Source organism: Gigantopelta aegis, chromosome 15 (genome assembly GCF_016097555.1).
Source record: "Gigantopelta aegis isolate Gae_Host chromosome 15, Gae_host_genome, whole genome shotgun sequence".
In the NCBI taxonomy this organism is placed as follows: domain Eukaryota; kingdom Metazoa; phylum Mollusca; class Gastropoda; order Neomphalida; family Peltospiridae; genus Gigantopelta; species Gigantopelta aegis.
In genome coordinates, this window is record NC_054713.1 from 13,983,963 (window position 1) to 14,010,363 (window position 26,401).

Below are 26,401 nucleotides of genomic sequence, written 5' to 3' on the forward strand. Positions count from 1 at the left end.
CTTACTAATTCGTCACTTGTTATTAAAATTAATACCCCCATGACGTCATGATGCTTACTGCTTAAATAAAGTAATGGAAACTCGCACGGTTTTGTTGTTGTGTCGTTTATACTCAAAGGATACTATAATCGAAAACTCTTGTTCTTAAACATCTATTAATTTATCGCTGTGCTATATGTATTCAAAGTCAACTTTCTATTTTGTTTCAGTATATATATATATATATATATATATATATATATATATATATGCTTGTGTGTGTGTGTGTGTGTGTGTGTGTGTGTGTGTGTGTGTGTGTGTGTGTGTGTGTGTGTGTGTGTGTGTGTGTGTGTGTGTGTGTGTGTGTGTATGTACTCTGCTGACACAAAAAGTAGGGGATATTCCTCAAAATTAACAAAACTGTAACTTTGAAATAATTTTAACATTTATTTCAACACTGGATGTCATTGGTTTTAACACTATGAGAGATGTTTTAAGTCCAGCAATAAAGGTAATGCCAGTCATGGGTGGAGTAATGAAAAAAAAAAAAAGGTCAATATCGTGTTGGACTTCCTCTAGCGTCAATATATGTGCACTACACCTTTGTCGCATGGTTAATATGCCCACCCTAATTCAACCAGCGTTCATGATGGTTAGTGACGTTGCTGAATACGTCTACCAAGGATATCCCACACGTGTTCTATGGGTGAAAGGTCAAGGTACCTATTATGCCATGACCCATTAGCGTATCATGAAAAGGTGCCTAATATACCATGGCACATTAGTGTACCTTAATAAAGTATCTAATATATTGTGGTCATGCCACAGTGATTGGGTGAGTGGGGTTTTCCCGTTCCATCCTATGCACCACGATTGGTATATCAAAGGTCGTGGTATGTGCTCTCCTGTCTGTGGGAAAGTGCATATAAATGATTCCTTGCTACTAATGGAAAAATATAGCGGATTTTCTCTCTAGGACTTACCAAATGTTTAACATCCAATAGCCGATGATTATTAAATCAATTAGCTCTAGTCGTGTCGTTAAACAAAACATACTTAGGTATCCACTGTACTACATCATATTAATGTGCCTAATATACTGTGATATGTTATTGTACCATTGTTATTGAAAGTGCCTAATATTCAAAGCTATTTTATTTCAGATGGCAAACGAATTGGAAGTGAGTGTGTCATTCAATAAATGGATACGCCTGATATTTTACTCAGCTGCAAACATGTGACATACGTCACAGACTGACTGAAGAATCTTATAATCAAGGAACATATTTATTTGATACGTGCAATCTTTATAACATAAAACCTTTTTTAATCAACAGAAGAAAAGAGACAGATACTCCTCGTAGCATGTCTGTCTTACAAGCATGTCTGTCTTAAAGTTTGTTTTATTTAAGGAAACAACTAGAGCACATTGATTTATTAATCATCGGCTATTGGATGTGGTAATGTTGACATATAGTCTTATAGAGGAAATCCGCTACATTTTTTCATTAGTAGCAAGGGGTATTTTATATGCACCATTCCACAGACAGGATAGCGCATACCACGACATTTTATATACCAGTCGTGGTGCACTGGCTGGAACGAGAAATAGCCCAATGGGCCAACCTACGGGTATTGATCAAAAACCGACCGCGCATCACGCAAGCGCTTTACCACTGGACTATATCCCACCCCTTCTTAAAAATATATTCACACGTTTTGTGGTTTTGTTTGTTTCATGCTTATATGAACCAAAATATATTGCTGTCAATTCTTATAATTATTTTGAATTATACAATTAACAATAAATTCAAGACAGACATGTTTCATACTTACATGAACCAAAAAGATACTGTTGTCAATTTGTATAATTAATTTCAATTATATAATTAACATTAAATTCAGGACAGACATGTTTCATACTTACATGAACCAAAAAGATATTACTGTCAGTTCTTATAGTTAATTTGAGTTTACAATTAACAATGAACTATATATATATATATATATATATATATATATATATATACATATATATATACATATATACATACATATATACATACATATATACATACATACATACATACATACATACATATACATATATATATAATTTTACCTTGATTATTACTTATTGACATAAGAAAGTCAAGCAATGGTGGAAACTGGCAAAATCCATTAGCAAATTCGGAAATAAAAACAAAGTATCAAGCCCAATTATTGATGGTAATCACGTTCACCTTCATCCAAGTTAAAGCAAATGCGCTAAATGATTATTTTGCCTCCATATGAAGAATCGAAAACGAACCAAATCTACCCAACTACAATCTACTGTCCCCATATAAATTATCTAATATTGTAATCTCAGAACAAGATGTTCTCGATCAGATTAAAACCCTTAATGTCGACAAACCGCCGGGACCAGACAATATGTCACCTAAGTTAATAAAATCCATTTGTCAGTCTCACTAGGTTGTGTGCCACGGGACTGGAAGTGTGCCAATGTTACAGCCATATATAAAGGTAGAGGTGATATTAAGAGTCCCTCAAATTATAGACAAATTTCTGTAACCAATTGCTTTAGCAAAATCTTAGAAAAAATATATATTTAAAAACCTTCATAACTATATCAATGATCATAATATTCTTACTAATAATCAATCAGGCTTCAGATCAAAAGATTCTACAACTAATCAGCTACTAATTATTTATGATACTATAATGAAAAATCTAGATAATGGCAAGGACAAAGCTTTGTATTCAGTGATATTACTAAAGCCTTTGATAGGGTATGGCATAGGGTTTAATTTTTAAACTAATGAAATATGGTATCTGTGATAATCTTCTTAATTGGTCCAGCAGTTATTTGTCCGAAAGGAAACAAAGAGTAAAACTTGATGGTTACTTCTCAAATTGGAGGAATATCAATGCTGGAGTATCACAGGGATATATACTTGGGCCACATCTTTTCTTAATATTCATAAATGATCTAGTAGACAATGTATCTAATAAAATAAAATTATTTGCTGATGACACCTCTCTTTATTGCATTGACAATGGCCATACCTCTACAGCAGAAACGCGAAATGAAGACTTAGAATCTATATATGAGTGGTCAACTAGCTGGGGAGTTGAATTTAGTATAACTAAAACCAAATCAATGTTATTCACAAGAACGCTACATATTGATATTCCTAAGCTATATCTTAATGGAATTCCTCTTGATAATGTAACCTCCCACAAACATCTAGAGCTTATTTTAAACTCCAATGGTAGATGAACAAATCATATTAATGACATATATACTAAAGCTTGTAAACGAAATAACATTCTACGTATGTTAAAATATAAATTAAATAGATATTACCCAACTAAATTGTATGTTGCATTTATAAGACCAATCTTAGAATATGGTAATATAAGTTGGGATAATTGTACAGCTAAAGAATCCAATACAACTGAGTCAGTACAACTTGAAGCTTCCCGAATCATTACAGGACTTAGGAAAGGAACATATCCTGACAAACTATATTATGAACTTGGTTGGGAACCTTTATATAAACGTCGCAAAAATAGTAAATTAATTCTAATGCATAACATACTAAAAGGCGAAACACCTCAATATCTACTGGATGAAATCTTGGCATATGATAATCCCACTAATCGTTTTACACTCAGAAATCAACGTCCATTCACTCCACCAACATGCCATACTAATTCATATAAAAACAGCTTTATTCCTAATATTTTGGAGTTATGGAATGATCTTGACAGTTTAACTCAAAATTAACCATGTCTGCGTACCTATAAAAAATTAATAAAAAAGGGAAATCCCAATCCTTCATCTACTTTCTATCTTTATGGAAATCGTAAACGTAACATTATACATTGTCAGCTTCGTAACTATGCTAGCAACTTAAACTGTCATTTATTTTTAAGCCATCTTTCTGATAGCCCAAGCTGTGCATGTGAAGATAACTGTGAAGATATTTTTCATTATTTTTATGTCTGCCCTCTGTTCATCAGACAAAAATATGATTTATTTGCATCGTTACGGAATTACCTTGATATCTTAGACATTGATCTACTACTATCCAGATCAATAAACCAACCAATTGAAGAAAACGATTTAATTTTTAACGCAGTACATAAATATATAGCTGAAAGAAAGAGATTCGAGTTGAACTAACTTATTATTCTGATCTTACTGCCCCATATAAGGTTAGCTCCAACAATATGATCATTACTATCATATTTTATCTCGACTATCCCATTTCTATTCTATCTACTCTATACCTTTTATTACTATATATTAAAAAATAGTAATTATGTTAAATATTTTATGCCATTAGACATTGTTATTATGCTTTAGATATATATGATTATGAATATTGTCTGATATCCATCTTGCTTAGGAGAGCACTTATATAGGTTCTGCCTGTTGTGCAATCCTTTTGATTCGTTTTTGATCAATAAAATATCTCCCCAAAAAAGAGAAAAATAAAGTCAAGAGATGAAAATGAGTTGCGAAAGAAAATCGAGAAATTTTAATAATGGTGGTCGGGTACTAAAATAATCCTTGGGATAGGTTGCACAATGATCTCAAATGGCACCCCCGATTCAGAATATATGCAGAATATCAGCGGAAACAGTACAGAGGCGGATCTAGGGGCCCCAGGGTCCCCTAAATTTTGCGATAGTTATAATTTTATTATATATTAATTTCCCTCCCCCAACAGTTCATTGGCATTCTACCTCATGTCACTGGGACCCCCTAAATGGATTTTCTGGATCCGCCACTGTCAGTATTTATGTTTTGCTCTGAGAATATGGAATTGTTAGGACAATCAGTGGAAAATCCGGCTACACTGTACAGACGATTAGAAATTAGGAATTGTGGACAAATCCGGATAATTTTCATCTCTGGAAATTTGTATAGATTTATATTATATATATATATATATATATATATATATATATATATATATATATATATATATATATATATTATATATATATATATATATATATTTTAACAGAATATATAAAACTTTGGTTTTCGAAAATTATCTGTGAACGTAGTTAAAATACAAAGTTATATCAATACTCAGAAGAGTGTGTAAAGAGGTTTATATGGTTTCTATATACGTGTACGTGTATGTATATTTAAGGCTTTTAGAATAATAATTAAAAAAAGCTGGGGTAAATAAAATAGAATAACAAACTCGGTATCAGTTGTTATTAAATATGTCCCTCGTGAAATACTTATAATATCTTACATTTTCAGTGCAATCAAAGTATGTTCTATTTTTAAGATCCCATACTTTAAGATATTTGATAACTCTGCAAATTAGATGTAAATTAGTCGAGGTCTCGGCACTAGGTTTATTGACACTTGAGCAAACGTACTAGGGTGACACTCCATGCATTCATTGTCATCAAATAAAAACATTTCAATAGCAATTTTACACTGAAAGCTGTCCAGCGTTCATAAACCAAGAAGCGTTATGCACTAGTTTATTTTGATGTAAGGACATCCAAAATGACGTCATTCGAGTTTGACGTCATTCCCATTCAAAAAGACAGCGCGCCACATATTGTTACGTCATTTGAATATCGCGTAATGGCTGACTGGCATTAAAGTTGCGTATACTGTTTACAAAAAACAGTTTGTATTAAGTTTGAGATTATATGATAAAGAGATTATTACCCTCGTTGTTTCGGTATCGTCAATATCACATATTAGGAATAAAAATATTGTAGTATGCGAGTCTCTTTGACATTTTGTATTCCTAATATACGATATTGACGATACCGGAAAACACTTTGGTAATAACATATATATTATTATTATTATTATTATATATATATATATATATATATATATATATATATATATAGAGAGAGAGAGAGAGAGAGAGAGAGAGAGAGAGAGAGAGAGAGAGAGAGAGAGAGAGAGAGAGAGAGAGAGAGAGAGAGAGAGAGAGAGAGAGAGAGAGAGAGAGAGATCATTTTATAGGCGAGCCATCGGATTGTACAAATTATGTCCTCAAATATTAATTCCAGTTTTAGGAAGAATACAGGTTTAAATAGATTATGGACGATCAAACAGATTATAAGTTTTGAAAAAAAATCTGTCAAATTTAGTGCACATAATAATATTGTATTTCATCAACTCGCATAAATGTTAAGTGGGTGCTTGGATACCCTGCATATACTACGACAGAAATATTCGATCTAATGTGAACGACAAAACGGTAATAGATGATCAGGGACCCGTTTCACAAAGCGATCTCAGCCCTAAGATCAATTCAAGCGCATAACTATCTTATACATTTAAGTTAATCTTAGAGCTAAGATCGCTTCGTGGAACGGGGCCCAGGGCTGTATCTCTGCACAATGCAGAGTTGAAGGACATTTGGCAAACTAGTTGTTGATTCCATGAATTTCTACCTATAAGAGGACAGCCACACCCGAGGAGATACATTACTGGAGGTTTCATCCTTCTTGCACCGCCACCAAGTAGACTGCCAGTGCCAGACTAAGATATCCCATCACAGGTGCATTGCATAAAATCCATGCCACATTTCATGGGAATACTTTAGTGATTGTTTATCTGTTGATATTGTAGTTAATTACAATATGTCCATATACACCATGAATCCATATTTCGGATTGATTTCTTTATGAACACAAACTGCCTTATTTCCCGTCTGTGCAATTTATTATTATTATTATAATTATTATTATTATTATCCATGCCATATTTCATGGGAATACTTTAGTGATTGTTTATCTGTTGATATTGTGGTTAATTACAATATGTCCATATACACCATGAATCCATATTTTGGATTGATTTCTTTATGAACACAAACTGCCTTATTTCCCGTCTGTGCAATTTATTATTATTATTATTATTATTATTATTATTATTAAAGGCGCAGACCCTAGTTTTAACCTGTAAAAAAGTTACACTAGAGTGAAAGAAGAGTCTGTGACGTTAAAACGGGAAATGTCCTTAAACAATAGACTAGAATTCGAATCAATAAACTGCTACTTCTCAGACGCATGTGCGTTTTAAAAAAAATGAAACAGCAATTTTTGGTATCAAAAACACTAGAATGACCAGAAACACTTCGGTTCTAAGTGAATGGATAATCTAAACAATAAAATCTAATTGATGTTTGATAAACGGCTCTAATAGTGAAACATATGCTGTAGTGTTTAACAACTAGGATCTGTCCCTTTAAAGGGACATTCCTGAGTTTGCTGCAACTTTTTAAGATGTTATCGACTAACAAAACGTTTCTACGATTAAACTTGCACATTAAATATATTTTCTTGTTTAGAATATTAGTGGCTGTATATTAAACGTGTTTCCGATCGTTCTAATATTTGTACTAAGTTAATTTTCATTTTATTTCTTAAAAATATCTTTTGATACGTACGGAATTATTTGAAGACAAAATCCAGTTTGGGCTTCTTACAAATATTAAGACGACCAGAAACACATTGAATATACAGACACTGATATTCTAAACAAGAAAATATATTTAATATGTAAGATTAATCGTAGAAATATTTTATTAGTCGGAAACATCTTAAAATGCTGCAAACTCAGGAATGTCCCTTTAATGCAAATGTGCTTTTTATCATCCAAATAAAAATACTGCAGTTAACTGCCAATTAATGACTGTATGCTGAAAATAATATCTATACTATTTCATGTAAATTGCTTACGGCGGCGTCATACGATACCAGTGTTTCGTACGAGAATAGTTGATTGTATGGCAGCCGATGAAATCGTAATGTTGTCTCGTAACAATTGGATACTGTTGTGATTACTCTCGTACGGTGCACTCGTATCGTGTGGTGTTGTCTTTATAATTGTGTTATTTTTTAACTGTGTCTACCTGCACTATTATGTATTCCACGTATTTAATGAAAATAAAACGTAATTCTCAAGTTGGTGTCTTTTTTTTTTTCTTTTTTTTTTTTTTACAAAACTGTTGTCAGTAAATGTCTTTACTGTAACAAAATGACATAAAGCAGAACAAAATATATCGCGCCGTATGCCAGCGGTTAGGATACGGAGGTTGAAATCAATGATTTTTTAAATAATCGCACACATAGCTCGCGTCGCTCGCGTCGCTCACATCCGGTTAGGATACAGTTTTATTAACGATTATAAAATTAAAAATGTCCAGAGTACACCTAAAAGCCATGTTAGCAGGGGAGGGGGGGGGGGGGTAGTGGTGGTGGTGGTGAAGAGTAGGCCTCGTGAGGCGTTTTCTGCCACGTTTTCTTAAGTTCAATTTTAATAGAAAAGAAATAGAAATAAAAAACTCAATAAAAATGTCCCGTAATGTACCTAATGGTCTTTCTTTACTATTTCTAAATCATTGTTATATTTAAGCCTACTACGCGTGCGTAGTGAGAAGGGTCTAGACTGTGGCGAGCGAAGTGTCTAGTTGGTGCGTGTCATATATATATATAGTCATATATACTATATAACATTCACAATGTCCAATAAAACAGAGTACACCTAAAAGCTATGGTAGCAGGGTGGGATGGGGGGGGGGGGGGGTGCGTAGTGAGAAGGGTCTAGACTGTGGCGAGCGAAGTGTCTAGTTGGTGCGTGTCATATATATATATAGTCATATATACTATATAACATTCACAATGTCCAATAAAACAGAGTACACCTAAAAGCCATGGTAGCAGGGTGGGATGGGGGGGGGGGGGGTGTGCGTAGTGAGAAGGGTCTAGACTGTGGCGAGCGGAGTGTCTAGTTGGTGCGTGTCATATATATATATAGTCATGTATACTATATAACATTCACAATGTCCAATAAAACAGAGTGCACCTTTGTCTATATGACTCGCACACACTAGACACTTAGTTATATAAGAAAATTCGCTTTAAGCGGAAGTGGGAGGCAGAGGGCTGTGCCCTTACTTGAGGACAAAAATGTACATTTGTTTGTTTTATTCTGTATAAATTAAGACAAGTATGACTAGTACTCCCAACATGGTGACTGTGCCCTACCCTACCCCTCTGGACGGGATTGTGTTCCGCCCCCACGCCCTCTAGATGGGATTGTGTTCCGCCCCCACGCCCTCTAGACGAGATTGTGTTCCACCCCCACGCCCTCTAGGCGAGATTGTGTTCCACCTCCACACCCTCTAGGCGATATGTGTTCCGCCCCACACCCTCTACACGGGATTGTTTTCCGCCCCCACCCCCTCTAGGCGAGATTGTGTTCCGCCCCCACGCCCTCTAGACGGGATTGTGTTCCGCCCCCTCCCCCTCTAGACTAGATTGTGTTCCGCCCCCCACGCCCTCTAGACGGGATTGTGTTCCGCCCCCACCCCCTCTAGGCGAGATTGTGTTCCGCCCCCACGCCCTCTAGACTAGATTGTGTTCCGCCCCCACCCCCTCTAGACTAGATTGTGTTCCGCCCCACGCCCTCTAGACGGGATTGTTTACCGCTCCCACACCACGCCTTCTAGACGGGATTGTGTTCCGCCCCACGCCCTCTAGACGAGATTGTGTTCCACCCCCATCCCCTCTAGACGAGGTTGTGTTCCACCCCCAGCCCCTCTAGACGAGATTGTGTTCCACCCCCCACCCCCACTAAGCGAAATTGTGTTCCGCCCCACCAGATATCGCTCCTACGGGCCTGTGTACTCTGCCCACCCATCCTCCAACCCCCACCGCCCTCCAACCACCCCACTCCTTGAAGGCTTCAGTCCAGTACTGACCCAGGACATCCACCTTTAATTAAAATAGTACGGCGAATCCCCTTGGACTCCATTTTGGGTTTTTGGTTTCTGTTTCCTTGTTTTCGTCGATTAGAACAAGACTGTACAATTTACTCGGGTACATATTTATCTTATTTCAACTGTATAACTGCGTCTGGGGGTGTGGTATTCAGTGTAGTACACACCTGAAATGTCTAAGCATTCAAGCTGATCATTTGCGCTTTGTTTCTTGAGGAATACATTTGTCTCGCTCGTCGGCTGTTTGGTAAGTTAAATCTTTCCTAGTATAGCCTTCACGTACACACATATTCAAGTTTACATAGAACGTGATCTAGTTCAGCTGATATAGCGCTCACTTGAGGTGCGATAGTCTACATATATAAGCGTAGGAGACAGGGAGCTGTTTTGTTTAATGACACCCTACAGCATATTGATTTATTAATAATCGGAATTTGGAAAAGAAAGAAAGAAAGAAAGAAAAAAAGAAATGTTTTATTTAACGACGCAATCAACACATTTTATTTACGGTTATATGGCGTCAGACATATGGTTAAGGACCACACAGATTTTGAGAGGAAACCCGCTGTCGCCACTACATGGGTTTCCTATCTCAGTATCTATGTGTGGTCCTAAACCATATCTCTGACGCCATATAACCGTAAATAAAATGTGTTGAGTGCGTCGTTAAATAAAACATTTCCTTTCGTAACAGAAATGGTGTAGTTGCGAAACCACTTTATTGTAATCAACTGCATAAACCGGCCTCGGTGGCGTCGTGGTTAGGCCATCTGTCTACAGGCTGGCATGTACTGGGTTCGGATCCCAGTCGAGGCATGGGATTTTCAATCCAGATACCGACTCCAAACCCTGATTGAGTGCTCCTCAAGGCTCAGTGGGTAGGTGTAAACCACTTGCACCGACCAGTGATCCATAACTGGTTCAACAAAGGCCATGGTTTGTGCTATCCTGCGCAAATAAAAGATCCCTTGCTGCCTGTTGTAAAAGAGTAGCCTATGTGGCGACAGCGGGTTTCCTCTAAAAAGCAATGTCAGAATGACCATGTTTGACGTCCAATAGCCGATGATAAGATAAAAAATCAATGTACTCTAGTGGCGTCGTTAAATAAAACAAACTTTACTTTTTTCAACTGCAGAATGGTTGTAGACAACGAAGATTGTTTTGTTTAACGACACCACTAGAGCACATTGATTAATTAATCATCGGCTATTGAATGTCAAACATTTGATAATTCTGACTCGTAGTCAACAGAGGAAACCCGCTACATTTTTCTCATACAGCAAATTGTGGTTAACTGGTTGAAATGAGAAAACCCCAATCAGTTGAACGGATTTACTGAGGTGGTTCGATCCTGCGACACAAGCACCTCAGGCGAGTGCTCAACTGACTAACCTAAATCCCGCTCCCCTTGTAGTCAACGAGTCCTCCATGTTGTTAACATACCACTGCGTTATTGTGATCATGTTACAGCCGTCTGTTATGTCGTAAAAAAAAAAGCTCCACGAAATACAAAGCGGTATTGAACTTGTCAGTTCGTTCGAGTGAATGACAGATCTAGGGGTGGGGGGCACGCTGTTTATGAGCCATGTTTTGCAGCGACAGGCAAATTAATAAAAGGTAGTGGGTATTCCCACTAAAACAAAACTCTATCAGTCCACCATTAACGAAAGGCGTATACAGGAGTTTCCAAGGGGAAATTAAAGTTTGTTTTGTTCAACGACATCACTAGAGCACATTGATTTATTAATCATCGGCTATTGGATGTAAAACATTTGGTAATTCTGACATATAGTCTTAGAGAGGAAACCCGTTATATTTTTCGATTAGTAGCAAGGGATATTTTGTACGCACCATCCCACAGACAGGATAGCGCATACCACGGCCTTTGGTATACCAGTCGTGGTGCACTGCCTGGAACGAAAAATAGCCTGTTTTCAAGGGAGTACAACTATATAAAAAAGTAAAGTGGTGTGTGTGTGTGTGTGACAGAGAGAGGGACAAAGAGGGAGGTGGAGAGAGAGAGAGAGAGAGAGAGAGAGAGAGAGAGAGAGAGAGAGAGAGAGAGAGAGAGAGAGAGAGAGAGAGAGAGAGCGTGACACACACACGCACGCGCGCGCACACACACACACACATGAGACAGAGACAGAGATAATACAATAAACAGTGTACAATATATTTTTGGATGCATTTTGTTTCCAGGAATTAATCTGAACAAACTGCCAGGACACTTTTCTCTGTTCCAAGTGTCCCTGCTGAAAGCAAGATGGCGACAGGTCTCCGGGTGATACGGGGTCCTGATTGGTCGTGTGGAAGTAAAGATGGCGGAGAGGGGCACGTCGGGACGGTGGTGTCCTATGGAAAGGATCAAACTGCTGAAATTATCTGGGATAATGGAAACCAAACAATCTCGAGTATAGGGAAAGGCAACAAGTTTGAGCTGAGGGTGTTGGACAGTGCTCCAGTAGGTGAGGTAGAACAGATATGTCAACTAGAATGTCAGTTATTTAAAGTCGCAAACGCTAGCTTCAACCCTGAACTCAGAAATTCGTCATTTTTTTAGTCTACTCATAACCTTAAAGGTAAAACAAATATGTTAGTGTCTAGTAAAGTTTAAAAAAAGAAAGAAATGGTTTATTTAACGACGCACTCAACACATTTTATTTACGGTTATATGGCATCAGACATATGGTTAAGGACCACACATATATTGATAGATGAAACCCCCTGTCGCCACTTCATGGGCTACTCTTTTCAATTAGAAGCAAGGGATCTTTTATATGCACCATCCCACAGACAGGACCACGTCGTTTGATATACCAGTCGTGGTGCACTGGCTGGAACGAGAAATAGCCCAATGGGCCCACCGACGGGGATCGATCCCATTCCGACCGCGCATCGAGCGAGCGTTGTACCAGTGGCCCTTAGAAAAGTTAAAGTCTGGTTTCTTTATCGACACCACGAAATCAAATTGATTTATTATCATCGGCTATTGGATGTCAAACATTTGGTAATTCTGACACGTAGTCATCAGAGAAAACCAGCTACATTTTCCCCAATGTATCAAGGGATCTTTTATATGCACTTTCCAGCAGAGGAGCGCACATACCACGACCTTTGACCAGTTGTGGTGCACTGGTTGGAATGAGAAAAAAAACCAATCAGTAGAATGGACCCACCGAAGTGGTTCGATCCTGCGACACAAGCACCCCAATCAAGCACTCAACCGACTGAGCTAAATCCCGCCCCTGCGAAGTATTGGTTATGGATACGAGCTCTAGTCTATTTTTAGGAGTATTTTTCCCGTTTCAGTGTCACAGATGCGTGTTTAACTCTATTATAACTTTATCCAAATGGGTTACAGGTTCGTAGATCAATCAAATTTGGTGTCCATTTTCACGGGTTGAAACTAGAGTCCGCGACTTTAAATAGTTCTTTACAAATTACAGTTTGACGTTCTTATCTCGATGTAAGTCACCGAACCAAACATCTCGAGATAATGGTGGGTTGAGATAAACATAGTAGCTTTTAATGAAAACTATGTCATGAGGCCATTGCTCGACCTGGAGGTTCCACATCGCCATTAATTACTCCATGCAGTTCAATACAATTTCTATGTCAGAATATATTCTGTGAAAAATACAACACTGTCAAGAGGGTCATGTGACTATTACTTTTGGAGAGTGCTCTCAAGTGACAAGTACCGTGTAATAAATCAACATAGGTCGACTTAGTACATGAATCAGGACCCAAAATGTGGCCAATTGTTACCACCTGGGGAGACGAATGTTCATGGACTAACTAGGGAATATTTCAGTCAGCCACCGTCAAGTCAAGAGTACCGCCCCGTGTTGCTGTCATACAAGTGACACTATACCACTTGCACAGTTGTTATCAGTTAGTACTACATTATAACAAGTAACTTCAAAGCATTGGGTTATTTAAATACTACAGAGGTCAAGGAATATCAGAATTTTGTAGTATTTTTTTATGAGGAACTATTTCCTAAAGCGAACTACATTAAACTGCTACAGCAAGTAACGACACGACAAATGGTGGTGTGTTGCCTCGAGGTAACCTGAGTTAATGAAATAATCAAGGCTGATATAACGCTTATTAAATCCTTCTTGCGACCACACACTGTGGCATTTCGTAGAGTTATCCCCATTTTACCCGCTGTACGGTCCAGTAACCATACATGCTTATAATCAGGTCGGTATTGTACACTTATTATCGCGACTAAAGTCATAGTCCACATATCAGTTATATTTCTCTACTAAAGTCATAATCCCTATATATTCTGATTAATATAGAACGCCGTCCAACTTCCCGACAGGTGGCGTTCGTAAATCATATACCCTTGTGGTCTACCGATTTCTAACAAACGTTTTCTTTTCAGGTATTCGGCATCAGAGCATTACGTGTAACGAATGTAACGAAGTAGGTGTTGTGGGCATGCGCTGGCACTGTACGAGATGTGACGACTATAATCTGTGTTCGCTGTGCTACGTCACGGGAAAGCACGATCTAACACATCCCTTCAGACGTTACGACACCCCCAAGTCGCAACCGTATGTTCTTTAATATCCACTGACGTCTAGATCTAATACAATAAGAAATAAATTAAAATATCCGTAAATTATATTTTATTGTTTGCAGAATGTCCCTAATAATTAGCTTGCTATTGATTCGGAGTTGTCACCCTATGACGTCACGCACCGTAGCCGTCATCTTAATGAGAAGGGTTTATGGCAGATTTTTTTTTTTTACGCACATGAATTAAAATGCTGTTTTAATAATGGGATATCTAATTTTTAATCACAGTACCAAATATTTGTCTTTATTTACCCACGCGGAGCTGTATGTCTAATCTGAAGGATTGTATTTGAGAGAGAGAGAGAGAGAGAGAGAGAGAGAGAGAGAGAGAGAGAGAGAGAGAGAGAGAGAGAGAGAGAGAGAGAGAGAGACAGAGACAGAGAGACAGAGATACAGAGAGACACAGAGAGACAGACAGACAGAGACAGACATACAGACAGACAGACAGACAGAGACAGATACAGAGAGACACAGATAGACCGAGATAGATAGAGAGTGTGACACACACAGCGAGAGAGAGAGAGAGAGAGAGAGAGAGAGAGAGAGAGAGAGAGAGAGAGAGAGAGAGAGAGAGAGAGAGAGAGAGAGAGAGAGAGAGAGAGGGCGTCATAGGGTGTCTGACCATTATGCGTTTGTTTGCAGTGTGACTGTATCTGCAAGAAATAAAAGCCTCAAGGTGAACGCTCTGGGAATATTCCCGGGGGCCACTGTCGCTCGTGGGACTCACTGGGAGCAGAACGATACAGACGGTGAGTGGTGACATCACTGTGATCCTCGGCACCGTCATCATCATCATTGTTATCATCATTATCATTGACATCATCATCATCATTACCATCATCATATTAGCGTCGACGTCGTCATCATCATCATTCTCATCATTGTTATCACCATCATCATCATTGTTATCACGGCCCAGTGGTAAAGCACTGACTTGATGCGCGGTCGATTTGGGATCGATCTCCATCAGTGGGTCCATTGAGATATTTCTCGCTCCAGCCAGTACACCACGACAAGTACATCAAATGCCGTGGTATGTGCTATCCTGTCTATGGGATGGTGCATATAAAAGATTCCTTGCTGCTAACCGAAAAGGGTAGGCCATGAAATGGCGATAACGGGTTTCCTCCCTCAATATCTGTGTGGTTCTTAACCATATGTCTGATGCTATATAACCGTAAATGAAACGTGTTGAGTGCGTTGTTGAATAAACCATTTCATTCTTATCACCATCAGTATAATCATCGTCGTCGTCATCATTATCATTAGCATCATCATTCTCATCCTCTGGTTGCAGCACTTTTGGCTTACAGTAATATTCAGTATGTAGAAGAAGTGACGCACGTGACTGCTGTGGTGGAAGTACTCATGACGGGTGACACTTGTGGGGCAGGGTATGCTCACCTTTCGCGAACACCTGAATTCATCACTGTTTTGGCTGATTCATGGATGTCTGTCATCACAGCTATATTTATTCCAATAGGCTGTGTCTTGTGCTAGTTTTGATTTAGTAAACTAGTCTGAGTGGCAGTCCTCTGAGTAGTGTAGGATGAAGGTATTGTCCAGTAAATATCTCCTTGGGAGTGGCTGTCATTCTATGGATGAGGTACTAGATAGATACTCGTGGAATTAGCCACTGTTTTGCTAAATACCCATTCGGCTCTGCACTCTGCAGAAATACGGTTTTGATCCTGGAATAAAGATTTTGTCGTTCAAATTCATTTCTGTACATTTGATTTCTCGTTCCAGCCAGAGTACCACAACTGGCACATCAACGGCCGTGGTATGTGCTATCCTGTCTATAGGATAGTGCATATAAAAGATCCCTTGCTGCTAATCGAATAGAGTAGCCCATGAAGTGGCGACAGCGGGTTTTATCCCTCATTATCTCTGTGGTCCGACGCCATGTAACCCGTAAATGAATTGCGTTGAGTGCGTCGTTAAATAAAACATTTCCTTCCTTCCTTCTTGTACATATGGGCCCATTATCTTCAAAAACGTGAACGAAAGTTACCATTTGTTCAAACATTACTTATGCAAAGATATTTAAAGGAAAAATACCAGATTATTCTTGTGTTAGTTTATACATTATTTATAGAGGACTGTGCACCTTTAAATAAGTAATACTACATTTAAAGCCGCCGACTCTGCAAGGTTTAAAAAAAACAAAAAACAACAACAATATTTTATTTAAATTGCCAATTTTGGCAAACCTTGTATTCCTGATGTTTGAAGTAGCCAGGAAGGCGGAGGGGACTCCCCCTTAATAATCCCCTTTTCCTACCGTATATATTTGCCTGTCGCTTCGTGTAAAGGCGGGAATTAACAGACTCATGGACAGTGTGGATGATCCACCCACCACTTCAATGATAGTAGCTCAAATCTAACTTTATGCGAAACAAAAAGGTACATATGAACTAGAACCTGCGGCTTTAATTAATAATATTAGAGGCTCAAATAGACTGGATGCGGCGCGTGCGTGCGGTCTGGTAAAAATAAATAAAATCGAAATACTAGAACAGTAGTTTCAATGTAAGCGTCTAGACTGGATGTGTGCGATGCGTGCGTCAACAAAACACATGTGGCCAGCCGGAACGCTGTTGGTGTATACGCGCTAAACGCAAGCGGCCTCGGTGGCGTCGTGGTTAGGCCATCGGTCTACAGGTTGGTAGGTACTGAGTTCGGATCCCAGTCGAGGCATGGGATTTTTAATCCAGATACCGACTCCAAACCTTGAGTGAGTGCTCCGCAAGGCTCAATGGGAAGGTGTAAACCACTTGCACCGACCAGTGATCCATAACTGGTTCAACAAAGGCCATGGTTTGTGCTATCCTGCCTGTGGGAAGTGCAAATAAAAGATCCCTTGCTGCCTGTCGTAAAAGAGTAGCCCGTATGTTTGACGTCCAATAGCCGATGATAATATAAAAAATCAATATGCTCTAGTGGCGTCGTTAAATAAAACAAACTTTACTTTCATTAGACAGAACAGTCGGACCGCACGCACGCGCTGCAACCAATCTATATGAACCTTAACGTCAGCCTCTTTAAATCCTATCAATTAGTATAATTATAAAGTTTATTATGTTAATTTATGCCAAAAGGTGGGCGTGGCAAGACAGGCACGGTGGAATCATTGGTTACGCCGCATCCTAAATCGCCACGGTCAGCTGTGAATGTCAAGTGGCAGTCAGGGAAGATCAGCGTATGTCGTGTGGGTTACGAGGGGAAGGTGGACATAAAGTACACAGATGAGGCGCCTGGGGTGGAGTACTACCCACAACATCTATCCGTCTTAGGTAAGATTATAATATATCTATATATCTTCATCAATAACACAGACGATTACTACCCCCAACATCTAACCGTCTTAGGTGAGATTAAAACATCTTTATATATATCCATCAATAACACAGACGAGTACTACCTCCAACATCTAACCGTCTTAGGTGGGATTATATCTATATATCTTCATCAATAACACAGACGAGTACTACCCCCAACATCTACCCGTCTTAGGTGAGATTATATCTATATATCTTCATCAATAACACAGACGAGTACTACCCGCAACATCTACCTGTCTTAGGTGAGATTATATCTATATATCTTCATCAATAACACAGACGAGTACTACCCCAACATCTACCCGTCTTGGTGAGATTATAATATATCTATATACCTACATATCTTCATCAATAACACAGACGAGTACTACCCCCAACATCTACCCGTCTTAGGTGAGAATATATTATATCTATATACCTATATATTTTCACATATAACACTAGGCTAAGGCTCCGATATACATAATGTATGGTTATCTAGAAAATGTCGGAACTAAAGCTCCTATACATGTAGGTATAATGTGATTGTCTATTTAGATGATGTCGGCGCTAAGACTCTAATAGGCATACTATATTATTGTCTATTTAGATGATGTTGGCACAAAGGCTCCTGTTGACATACTATATGATTGACTATTTAGATGATGTCGGCGCTAAGGCTCCTACTGACATACTACATAACTGTTTATTTAGATGATGTCGGCGCTAAGGCTCCTACATGTACAATATGATTGTCTATTTAGATGATGTCGGCCCTAAGGCTCGTATTGACATACTATATGATTGACTATTTAGATGATGTCGGCGCTAAGGCTCTTATTGACATACTATATTATTATGTATTTAGATGTTTTTGCGCTAAGGCTCCTATTGACATACTATATGATTGTCTATTTAGATGTTTTTGCACTAAGGCTCCTATTGACATACTATATGATTGTCTATTTAGATGATGTCGGCGCTAAGGCTCCTATTGACATACTACATGACTGTTTATTTAGATGCTGTCGACGCTAAGGCTCTTATTGACATACTACATAACTGTTCATTTAGATGATATCGGCGCTAAGGCTCCTATTGACATACTACATGACTGTTTATTTAGATGATGTCGGCGCTAAGGCTCCTATTGACATACTACATAACTGTTTATTTAGATGATGTCGGCGCTATAGCTCCTACATGTACAATATGATTGTCTATTTAGATGATGTCGGCGCTAAGGCTCCAATAGGCATACTATATTAGTATGTATTTAGATGATGTCGGCGCTATGGCTCCTATTGACATACTATATGATTGTCTATTTAGATGTTTTTGGCGCTAAGGCTCCTATTGACATACTATATGATTGTCTATTTAGATGATGTCGGCGCTAAGGCTCCTATTGACATACAATATGATTGTCAATTTAGATGATGTCGGCGCTAAGGCTCCTTCTGACATACTACATGATTGTCTGTTTAGATGATGTCGGCGCTAAGGCACTTATTGACATACTATATGATTGTCTATTTAGATGATGTCGGCGCTAAGGCTCCTATTGACATTACACCATCAGAAACGGAGTTTAAAGTGGGAGACAAAGTCTGTATAGAGTTAGACGCATCGACACTGAAACAAATCATGGAAGCCCGAAATGGATGGTCTGTTGGAATGGCCAAGGTTTGAGTTTTTCTTTTTGTTGAACAAAGGTTATAGTTTGTTTTTGTTTACCAACATCACTAGAGCACATTTATTAATTAGTTTTGGAAATATTTTATTTAATGACGAACTCAACACATTTTATTTACGGTTATATGGCGACAAACATATGGCTAAGGACCACACAGATATTTAAGAAGGAAATCCGCTGTCGCCACTTCATGGGCTACTCTTTTCGATTGGCAGCAAGGGATCTTTTATATGCACCATCCCAAAGACATGGTAGCACATACCACAGCCTTTGGTGTACCAGTCGTGGTGCATTGGCTGGAGCGAGAAATAGCCCAGTGGGCTCACCGACGGGAATCGATCCCAAACCGACCGCGCATCAAGCAAGCGCTTTACCACTGGGCTACGTCTCGCCTCCAATGGGTAGGTGTAAGACCACTATACCCACCTTTCTTTCACCAACCACTAACAATTAAAAACTAACACACTGTCCTGGACAGACAGCCCAGATAGCTTAGGTGTGTACCCAGGACAGCGTGTTTGAACCTTAATTGGATATAAGCACGAGAATAAGTTGAAATGAGTACTACAACATCCCGTATCATCGATATTTAGTGGATACCTGTAAGTATGTCAGTTTTGATTGCAGTGTATTGGACAGACTGGGCTGGTGACAAGTTTCGCCGATAACGGAGACATAAACGTGGAGTTTGGAAAAATAAAGTACAGACTAGTGCCCAACGTACTGAGAAAGGTAAAACTAGTCTGTCTATCTATCTGTCTGTCTGTTTGCCTCTCTGTTTGCCTCTCTCTCTCTCTCTCTCTCTCTCTCTCTCTCTCTCTCTCTCTCTCTCTCTCTCTCTGTATTTTGCTCATCTCTCTCTGTATCTGTCTCACTGTCTCTCTATCTCTGTATATCTGTCTCAATGTCTTTTGCTCATCTCTCTCTCTCTCTCTCTCTCTCTCTCTCTCTCTCTCTCTCTCTCTCTCTCTCTCTCTCTCTCTCTGTATTTTGCTCATCTCTCTCTGTATCTGTCTCACTGTCTCTATCTCTGTATATCTCTCTCAATGTCTTTTGCTCATCTCTCTCTCTCTCTCTCTCTCTCTCTCTCTCTCTCTCTCTCTCTCTCTCTCTCTCTCTCTCTCTCTCTCTCTCGTCAAATTGTGTGCCTGACTCTCTGACTCAAGACACATTTTTGAAAAACTAAACAAAAACACCACCATCACCATCACCACCATCATCAACAACAACAACAACGTACTGTTCTTCACCTCAAGTGGGAGTGGGCCCAGGCCCCGCCCCTCGGTTCCTACGTGCCTGTACACAGCACAATGACATTTGATGTTTTGCGTTACACATGTTTTGTAGATCGAACCTCTAGAGGTTGGAAGCGTTGTTAGAATCACGGATGACATGAACAAGGTAAAGATGTTGCAGGAAAATCACGGCGAATGGGCGGATGGCATGAGCAAGGTAAGAATAAATGAACGAATAAACTAACGAACAAGAACGGATGAACGATCGAATCAATCAATCAATCAATCAGTCAATCAATCAATCAATCAATCACATAAACTCGAATTCGATAGATTAATTAATCAATCAATCAATCAATCAATCAATCAATAGCAATGGATCTTTTATATGCACCTTTTCTCAGACAAGACATCACAAACCATGGCCTTTGATATGGCCTGTGGAGCATTATTTGGAACAGCATTGTTTGTGGGGTTTTTTCTCAAGAACACAATAGACGCCTGCCTTGAACTGAGCTTAGTCTTCATATCAAGGATTTACGGTAAGCTCAATGTTACTTTCGCTTCTTGCAGGTTTTGGGTAAAGTGGGCCGTGTTAAGAAAATCGACGCTGACGGCGACGCAGTTGTTCTATTTGGCAGACGACAGTGGATTTTCAACCCGGCGTGCTGCACCCCAGTCTCCGCGTCGGAACTGACCTCGAAGTCAGACTCCGACGATGATTCTGATGACAAAGAACTCACAGCATCAGGTTGGTTGTATAACTGTTTCAAGGGCGATTTCAGAGGTGTATGCTGGGATGAGGTGCGGATGGTCACATTCTTGGTTGTATAACTGTTTCAAGGGAGATTTCAGAGGTGTATGCTGGGATGAGGTGCGGATGGTCACATTGTTGGTTGTATAACTGTTTCGAGGGCGATTTCAGAGGTGTATGCTGGGATGAGGTGCGGATGGTCACATTGTTGGTTGTATAACTGTTTCGAGGGCGATTTCAGAGGTGTATGTTGGGGTGAGGTGCGGATGGTCACATTCTTGGTTGTATAACTGTTTCGAGGGCGATTTCAGAGGTGTATGCTGGGGTGAGGTGCGGATGGTCACATTCTTGGTTGTATAACTGTTTCAAGGGCGATTTCAGAGGTGTATGCCGGGGTGAGGTGCGGATGGTCACATTCTTGGTTGTATAACTGTTTCGAGGGCGATTTCAGAGGTGTATGCCGGGGTGGGGTGGGGATGGTCATATTGTTGGTTGTATAACTGTTTCAAGGGCGATTTCAGAGGTGTATGCTGGGGTGAGGTGCGGATGGTCACATTCTTGGTTGTATAACTGTTTCGAGGGCGATTTCAGAGGTGTATGCTGGGGTGGGGTGGGGATGGTCATATTGTTGGTTGTATAACTGTTTCAAGGGCGATTTCAGAGGTGTATGCTGGGGTGAGGTGCGGATGGTCACATTGTTGGTTGTATAACTGTTTCGAGGGCGATTTCAGAGGTGTATGCTGGGGTGGGGTGGGGATGGTCATATTGTTGGTTGTATAACTGTTTCAAGGGCAATTTCAGAGGTGTATGCTGGGGTGGGGTGGGGTGGGGATGGTCATATTGTTGGTTGTATAACTGTTTCGATGGCGATTTCAGAGGTGTATGCTTGAGTGCAGTGGGGATGGTCACATTGTTGGTTGTATAAGTGTTTCAAGGGCGATTTCGGAGGCGTATGATGGGGTGGGGTTCAATATTAGACTATTCATATGGGTCCAGGGAGCCTGCTAGGTTCATATTTACCCTCCTACTTCAAGGTCCAGACCACGCTAGGCCCCTGTAATTCTTGTAGTATTTATTTCTGGCACTGGGAGATGGTTATTTTATTTATTAACTCAACATTATTTTCTCTAAAGTACTTTTTTGTTTTACATATATACATATGTGTGTGTAAAAATAAGTAATTGTATTAGAATAACATTGCATTAGAACATTTAAAAATGAAAATAGAGAGACGTAAAAATGTTGTGAGGGTTTGTATGGGTTTATAATGTAATAATTTGATTTTATATGTGATTTAGCATTATTTAATATCTATATCTATATCTATCTATCTATCTATCTATCTATCTATCTATCTATCTAAGTATCTATCTATATATTCATCGGTTCTCTTTTGACACAAATAATAATATTATTATTATTATATATATATATATATATATATATATATATATATATATATATATATATATATATATATATATATATATATATATATATATATATATATATATATATATATATATATATTACAGATTTATCGGATAATTTAGCGAATGCCTTACTTGGAATGATGTTGATGGGAATGAGGGATTCGGCTCGTAATACTGGAATCCAACACCTGATTAAAGCAACTATAGATGGTGATGTCGCAAAAGTTAGAGATATTATCGCCCAAAATCCACAAGTTGTAAGCTATTAAATATTTGTTAATTTATTAGCAATGCTGTTCGTCTTCACAAGTTGTAAACAATTAAATAATTGTTAATGTAAAAGTAATGTTGTTAAAATTCACAAGTTGTAAGCAATTAAATAATTGTTAATATACTGTTAATATTAAAACTAACACGTTATAAACAATTAAATAATTGTTAATTTATTAGTAATCTTGTTAAACTTCACAAGTTATAAGCAGTTAAATAATTGTTAATTTAATAGTAATGTTGTTAACATTCACGAGATGTAAGCAATCAACTAATTGTTAATGTATTAGTAATGTTAACATTCACAAGTTGTAAACAGTTAAATAATTGCAAATTTAATAGTAATGTCCTTAAAATTCAAAAGTTGTAAGCAATTAACTAATTGTTAATTTACAAGTAGTGTTAAAATTCATAATTAAATAATCGTTGATTTACAAGTAGTGTTAAAATTCACAATTTGTAAGGAATTATATAATGGTTAAATTTTTAGTAATTTCATAAGCAACAATATAATTGTTAATTTATTAGTACTGTTAACATTTACAAATTGAAAATAATTATACAATTGTTACTTTATAAGTAATGTTAAAAGTTGTATACAGTTAAATCATTGTTAATTTGTTAGTAATGTTATCAGAAATCCACAAGTTGTAAGGTATTAAATAATTGTTATTATATTAGTAATATTAAAATAATCCACAAGTTGTTAAATAATTGTTACTTTAGATTGTAAGCATTTAAATATTTTTAATGTATTACTAATATGTTGTTAACAGTCACAGTTGTCAGTTATTTTATAATAATATTTTATTTGTTATTAATGCTGCTTATTACAAGGTGTTACATATGATTATTGTTGAAATGGTAAAACATACTTGTTAACTTGTTTGTAATTCTGTTGAAATTGACAAGTTTTAATGAATTAAATATATTTAATTGTTACTTTGTAATACTTTTAGAATGCACAAATATTTTTTTTAAATATGTTGTTTATGTTATTATTGTTTTTTTGTTTGTATGTTTCTTTTGTCTGTGGGTTTTTGATACTGTTATTTTTTATATTGTTATTTTATTGTATTAGGTAGTTATTGTCACTGTAGTATTGTCAAAATCGATACATTGTCAGAAATTACACCATTGTTAATGTATTTATAATAATGGAAATATATTTTTTTGCTGTACAAATAAAATATTGTAGCTATTGTTATCTGCCCCATTAATGTAAGTTTGACAGTGATTCTTGAGTGTATATATTGTTTTGATTTAGTAAACTAGTCAGGAATGGCCGTCCTCTTTGTGGAAATAGAAATTTAACATAAAAAATGTAAAAGCCTATCTCCGCCTAGAGTTTTGATGGGACAGTTCTGAAAATCAGTATAATTACATTCAGAAGAAGTCTTCATGAACTAAAATAAATATATTTTAAGTTAAAACAAGTTAACATTGGAAATTTGAAAGTCTGTTTTCTCCTAGATTTGTTTTTATTGGATTGTTCTGAAACTTGGTTGTACAATGATCTTTTGGGGTCGATGCCACAAACTAATAGAGACATAATTAGGAAAATGTAAATGTTTTAATTTTTAAAAATCTCCTCTTAGAATTTTGATTGAATTGTCCTGATATTTTGTAGAATGATCCCCTGGGCCAGACTTCACAAACTAACAGAGAAATGTTTTTGTTTATATGATTTTTTGAATTTGTATTATTTTATATTTCAAATCTAGAAATAGAAATTTAATATAGACAATCGTCACCTAGAGTGTTAATGTGATTTTTTTTATTGAATTGTTCTGAAACTAGGTACACTGATTCTGTGACAGACGCCACAAACTAATTGAGACATATTTTAGAAATTTTAAATTTGTGAATTTTATTAAATTAAAAACAATTAAATAAAAATTTAACATAGAAAATGTATGTCTATCTTCGCCTAGAGTTTTAATAGGAGAGTTCTGCAACTCAGTATAATTACTTGAAGAAGAAGTCTTCACAAACAAATGGGAAGTTAATTTTGGACATTTTGAGATTTTGAATTTTTTATAAATTAAAAAATATTAAATGGAAATTTATATTTTAACATTTAAAACATTTAAAATTAACACTGAATATTTGAAAGTTTATCTTCTGCAAGAATGTTTATTGGATTGTTCTGATATTCACAAATTAATAGAAACATATTTAGGAAATGTTGAGTTTGTAAATTAAAATTAAATTTAATCATCATCATCACCTTCATCACCTCCATCATTATCATCATCACCGTTACCACCATCATCATTATCATCATCACCGTCACCACCGTCACCACCACCACCATTATCACCACCACTAACACCACCACCACCATTATCACCACAACTACCATCAAAATCATAATCATTATTGTTATTATTGTTATGTTATAGGTGAACGAGCGACACAAAGGACTCTCGTGTCTACACATTGCCGCTCATGAAGGGAAACTACCCATTGTCAAGTTACTTTTAGAAAAGAAATCTGACATAAACGCGACAGACGACGACGGTGACACACCATTAATGGTAGCTACTTTTAGGTAAGTAGTATTTGCTATTTAGCCCTCTGAGGAAGCACGGATTTAATACGTTTCTTTTATGAAATGTATTTTGGTGATATTGATAGACAAAAGTCCTCACCGTATACAAACGCTTTTTGGAGTGGGGGACCAACGTGCAAATGTCCCCCCCCCCCTCCACACTTTTTACGATAGAAAACAACCCCCGAAAACAGCAGTACTATACAACCAAGAATTAGTTAAATATTAATTTTCAATAGTTTACAATTATGTAAATGTATTTTAGTGTAAATAACACATTATCAAGCAGTAATTTGTTGTATCCCATACATGCGACCAGAATGCACCAAAATCATCTGTTTGTTCTGCGTGAACAGCGGTTTCCCAACAAAAATATTTGTCATAAACGATCCTCACCCCAACGTTTCTTCAGCAAATGACGTCCATGCTCCGGATATTGAGGGAGGAAACCCGCTGTCGTCACTTCATGGACTATTTTTTTCGATTAACAGCAAGGGATCTTTTGTATGCGCCATCCCATAGACAGGATAGCACATACCACGGCCTTTGATATACCAGTCGTGGTGCACTGGCTTGAGCGAGAAGGTCTTGGGTATCCGTTCCAGATATATTCCGTTTAAAAAACATTCACTGGGTTGCCCTTTTTCACGAGTTAGTCCATGTGCCCCTTTCCCCTTAATACCCCTCCAATTTCCTGGATCCGCCCCTGAAGCTAATGGTAAAGCAAACTAAAGCAGTTGGTCACAGTTTGGTGCCATACGCAACCATCAACTTCC

The 26,401-nt window shown here is 37.7% G+C and overlaps 1 protein-coding gene across 1 annotated transcript in view; it reads left to right on the forward strand.

The window, feature by feature from the left end:
- The window catches only part of LOC121389677 (E3 ubiquitin-protein ligase MIB2-like), an 80,397-nt gene that overhangs the window by 34,171 nt on the left and 19,825 nt on the right, over positions 1 to 26,401 (forward strand). The window contains exons 12-22 of the mRNA XM_041521326.1: positions 1,143 to 1,160; positions 11,972 to 12,232; positions 14,164 to 14,335; positions 15,003 to 15,109; positions 17,462 to 17,656; positions 19,224 to 19,369; positions 20,007 to 20,111; positions 20,727 to 20,831; positions 21,188 to 21,365; positions 22,904 to 23,058; positions 25,477 to 25,625. Of these exons, the coding sequence (XP_041377260.1) occupies positions 1,143 to 1,160; positions 11,972 to 12,232; positions 14,164 to 14,335; positions 15,003 to 15,109; positions 17,462 to 17,656; positions 19,224 to 19,369; positions 20,007 to 20,111; positions 20,727 to 20,831; positions 21,188 to 21,365; positions 22,904 to 23,058; positions 25,477 to 25,625 (1,591 nt within the window). The remainder of the gene's footprint in view (positions 1 to 1,142; positions 1,161 to 11,971; positions 12,233 to 14,163; positions 14,336 to 15,002; positions 15,110 to 17,461; positions 17,657 to 19,223; positions 19,370 to 20,006; positions 20,112 to 20,726; positions 20,832 to 21,187; positions 21,366 to 22,903; positions 23,059 to 25,476; positions 25,626 to 26,401) is intronic.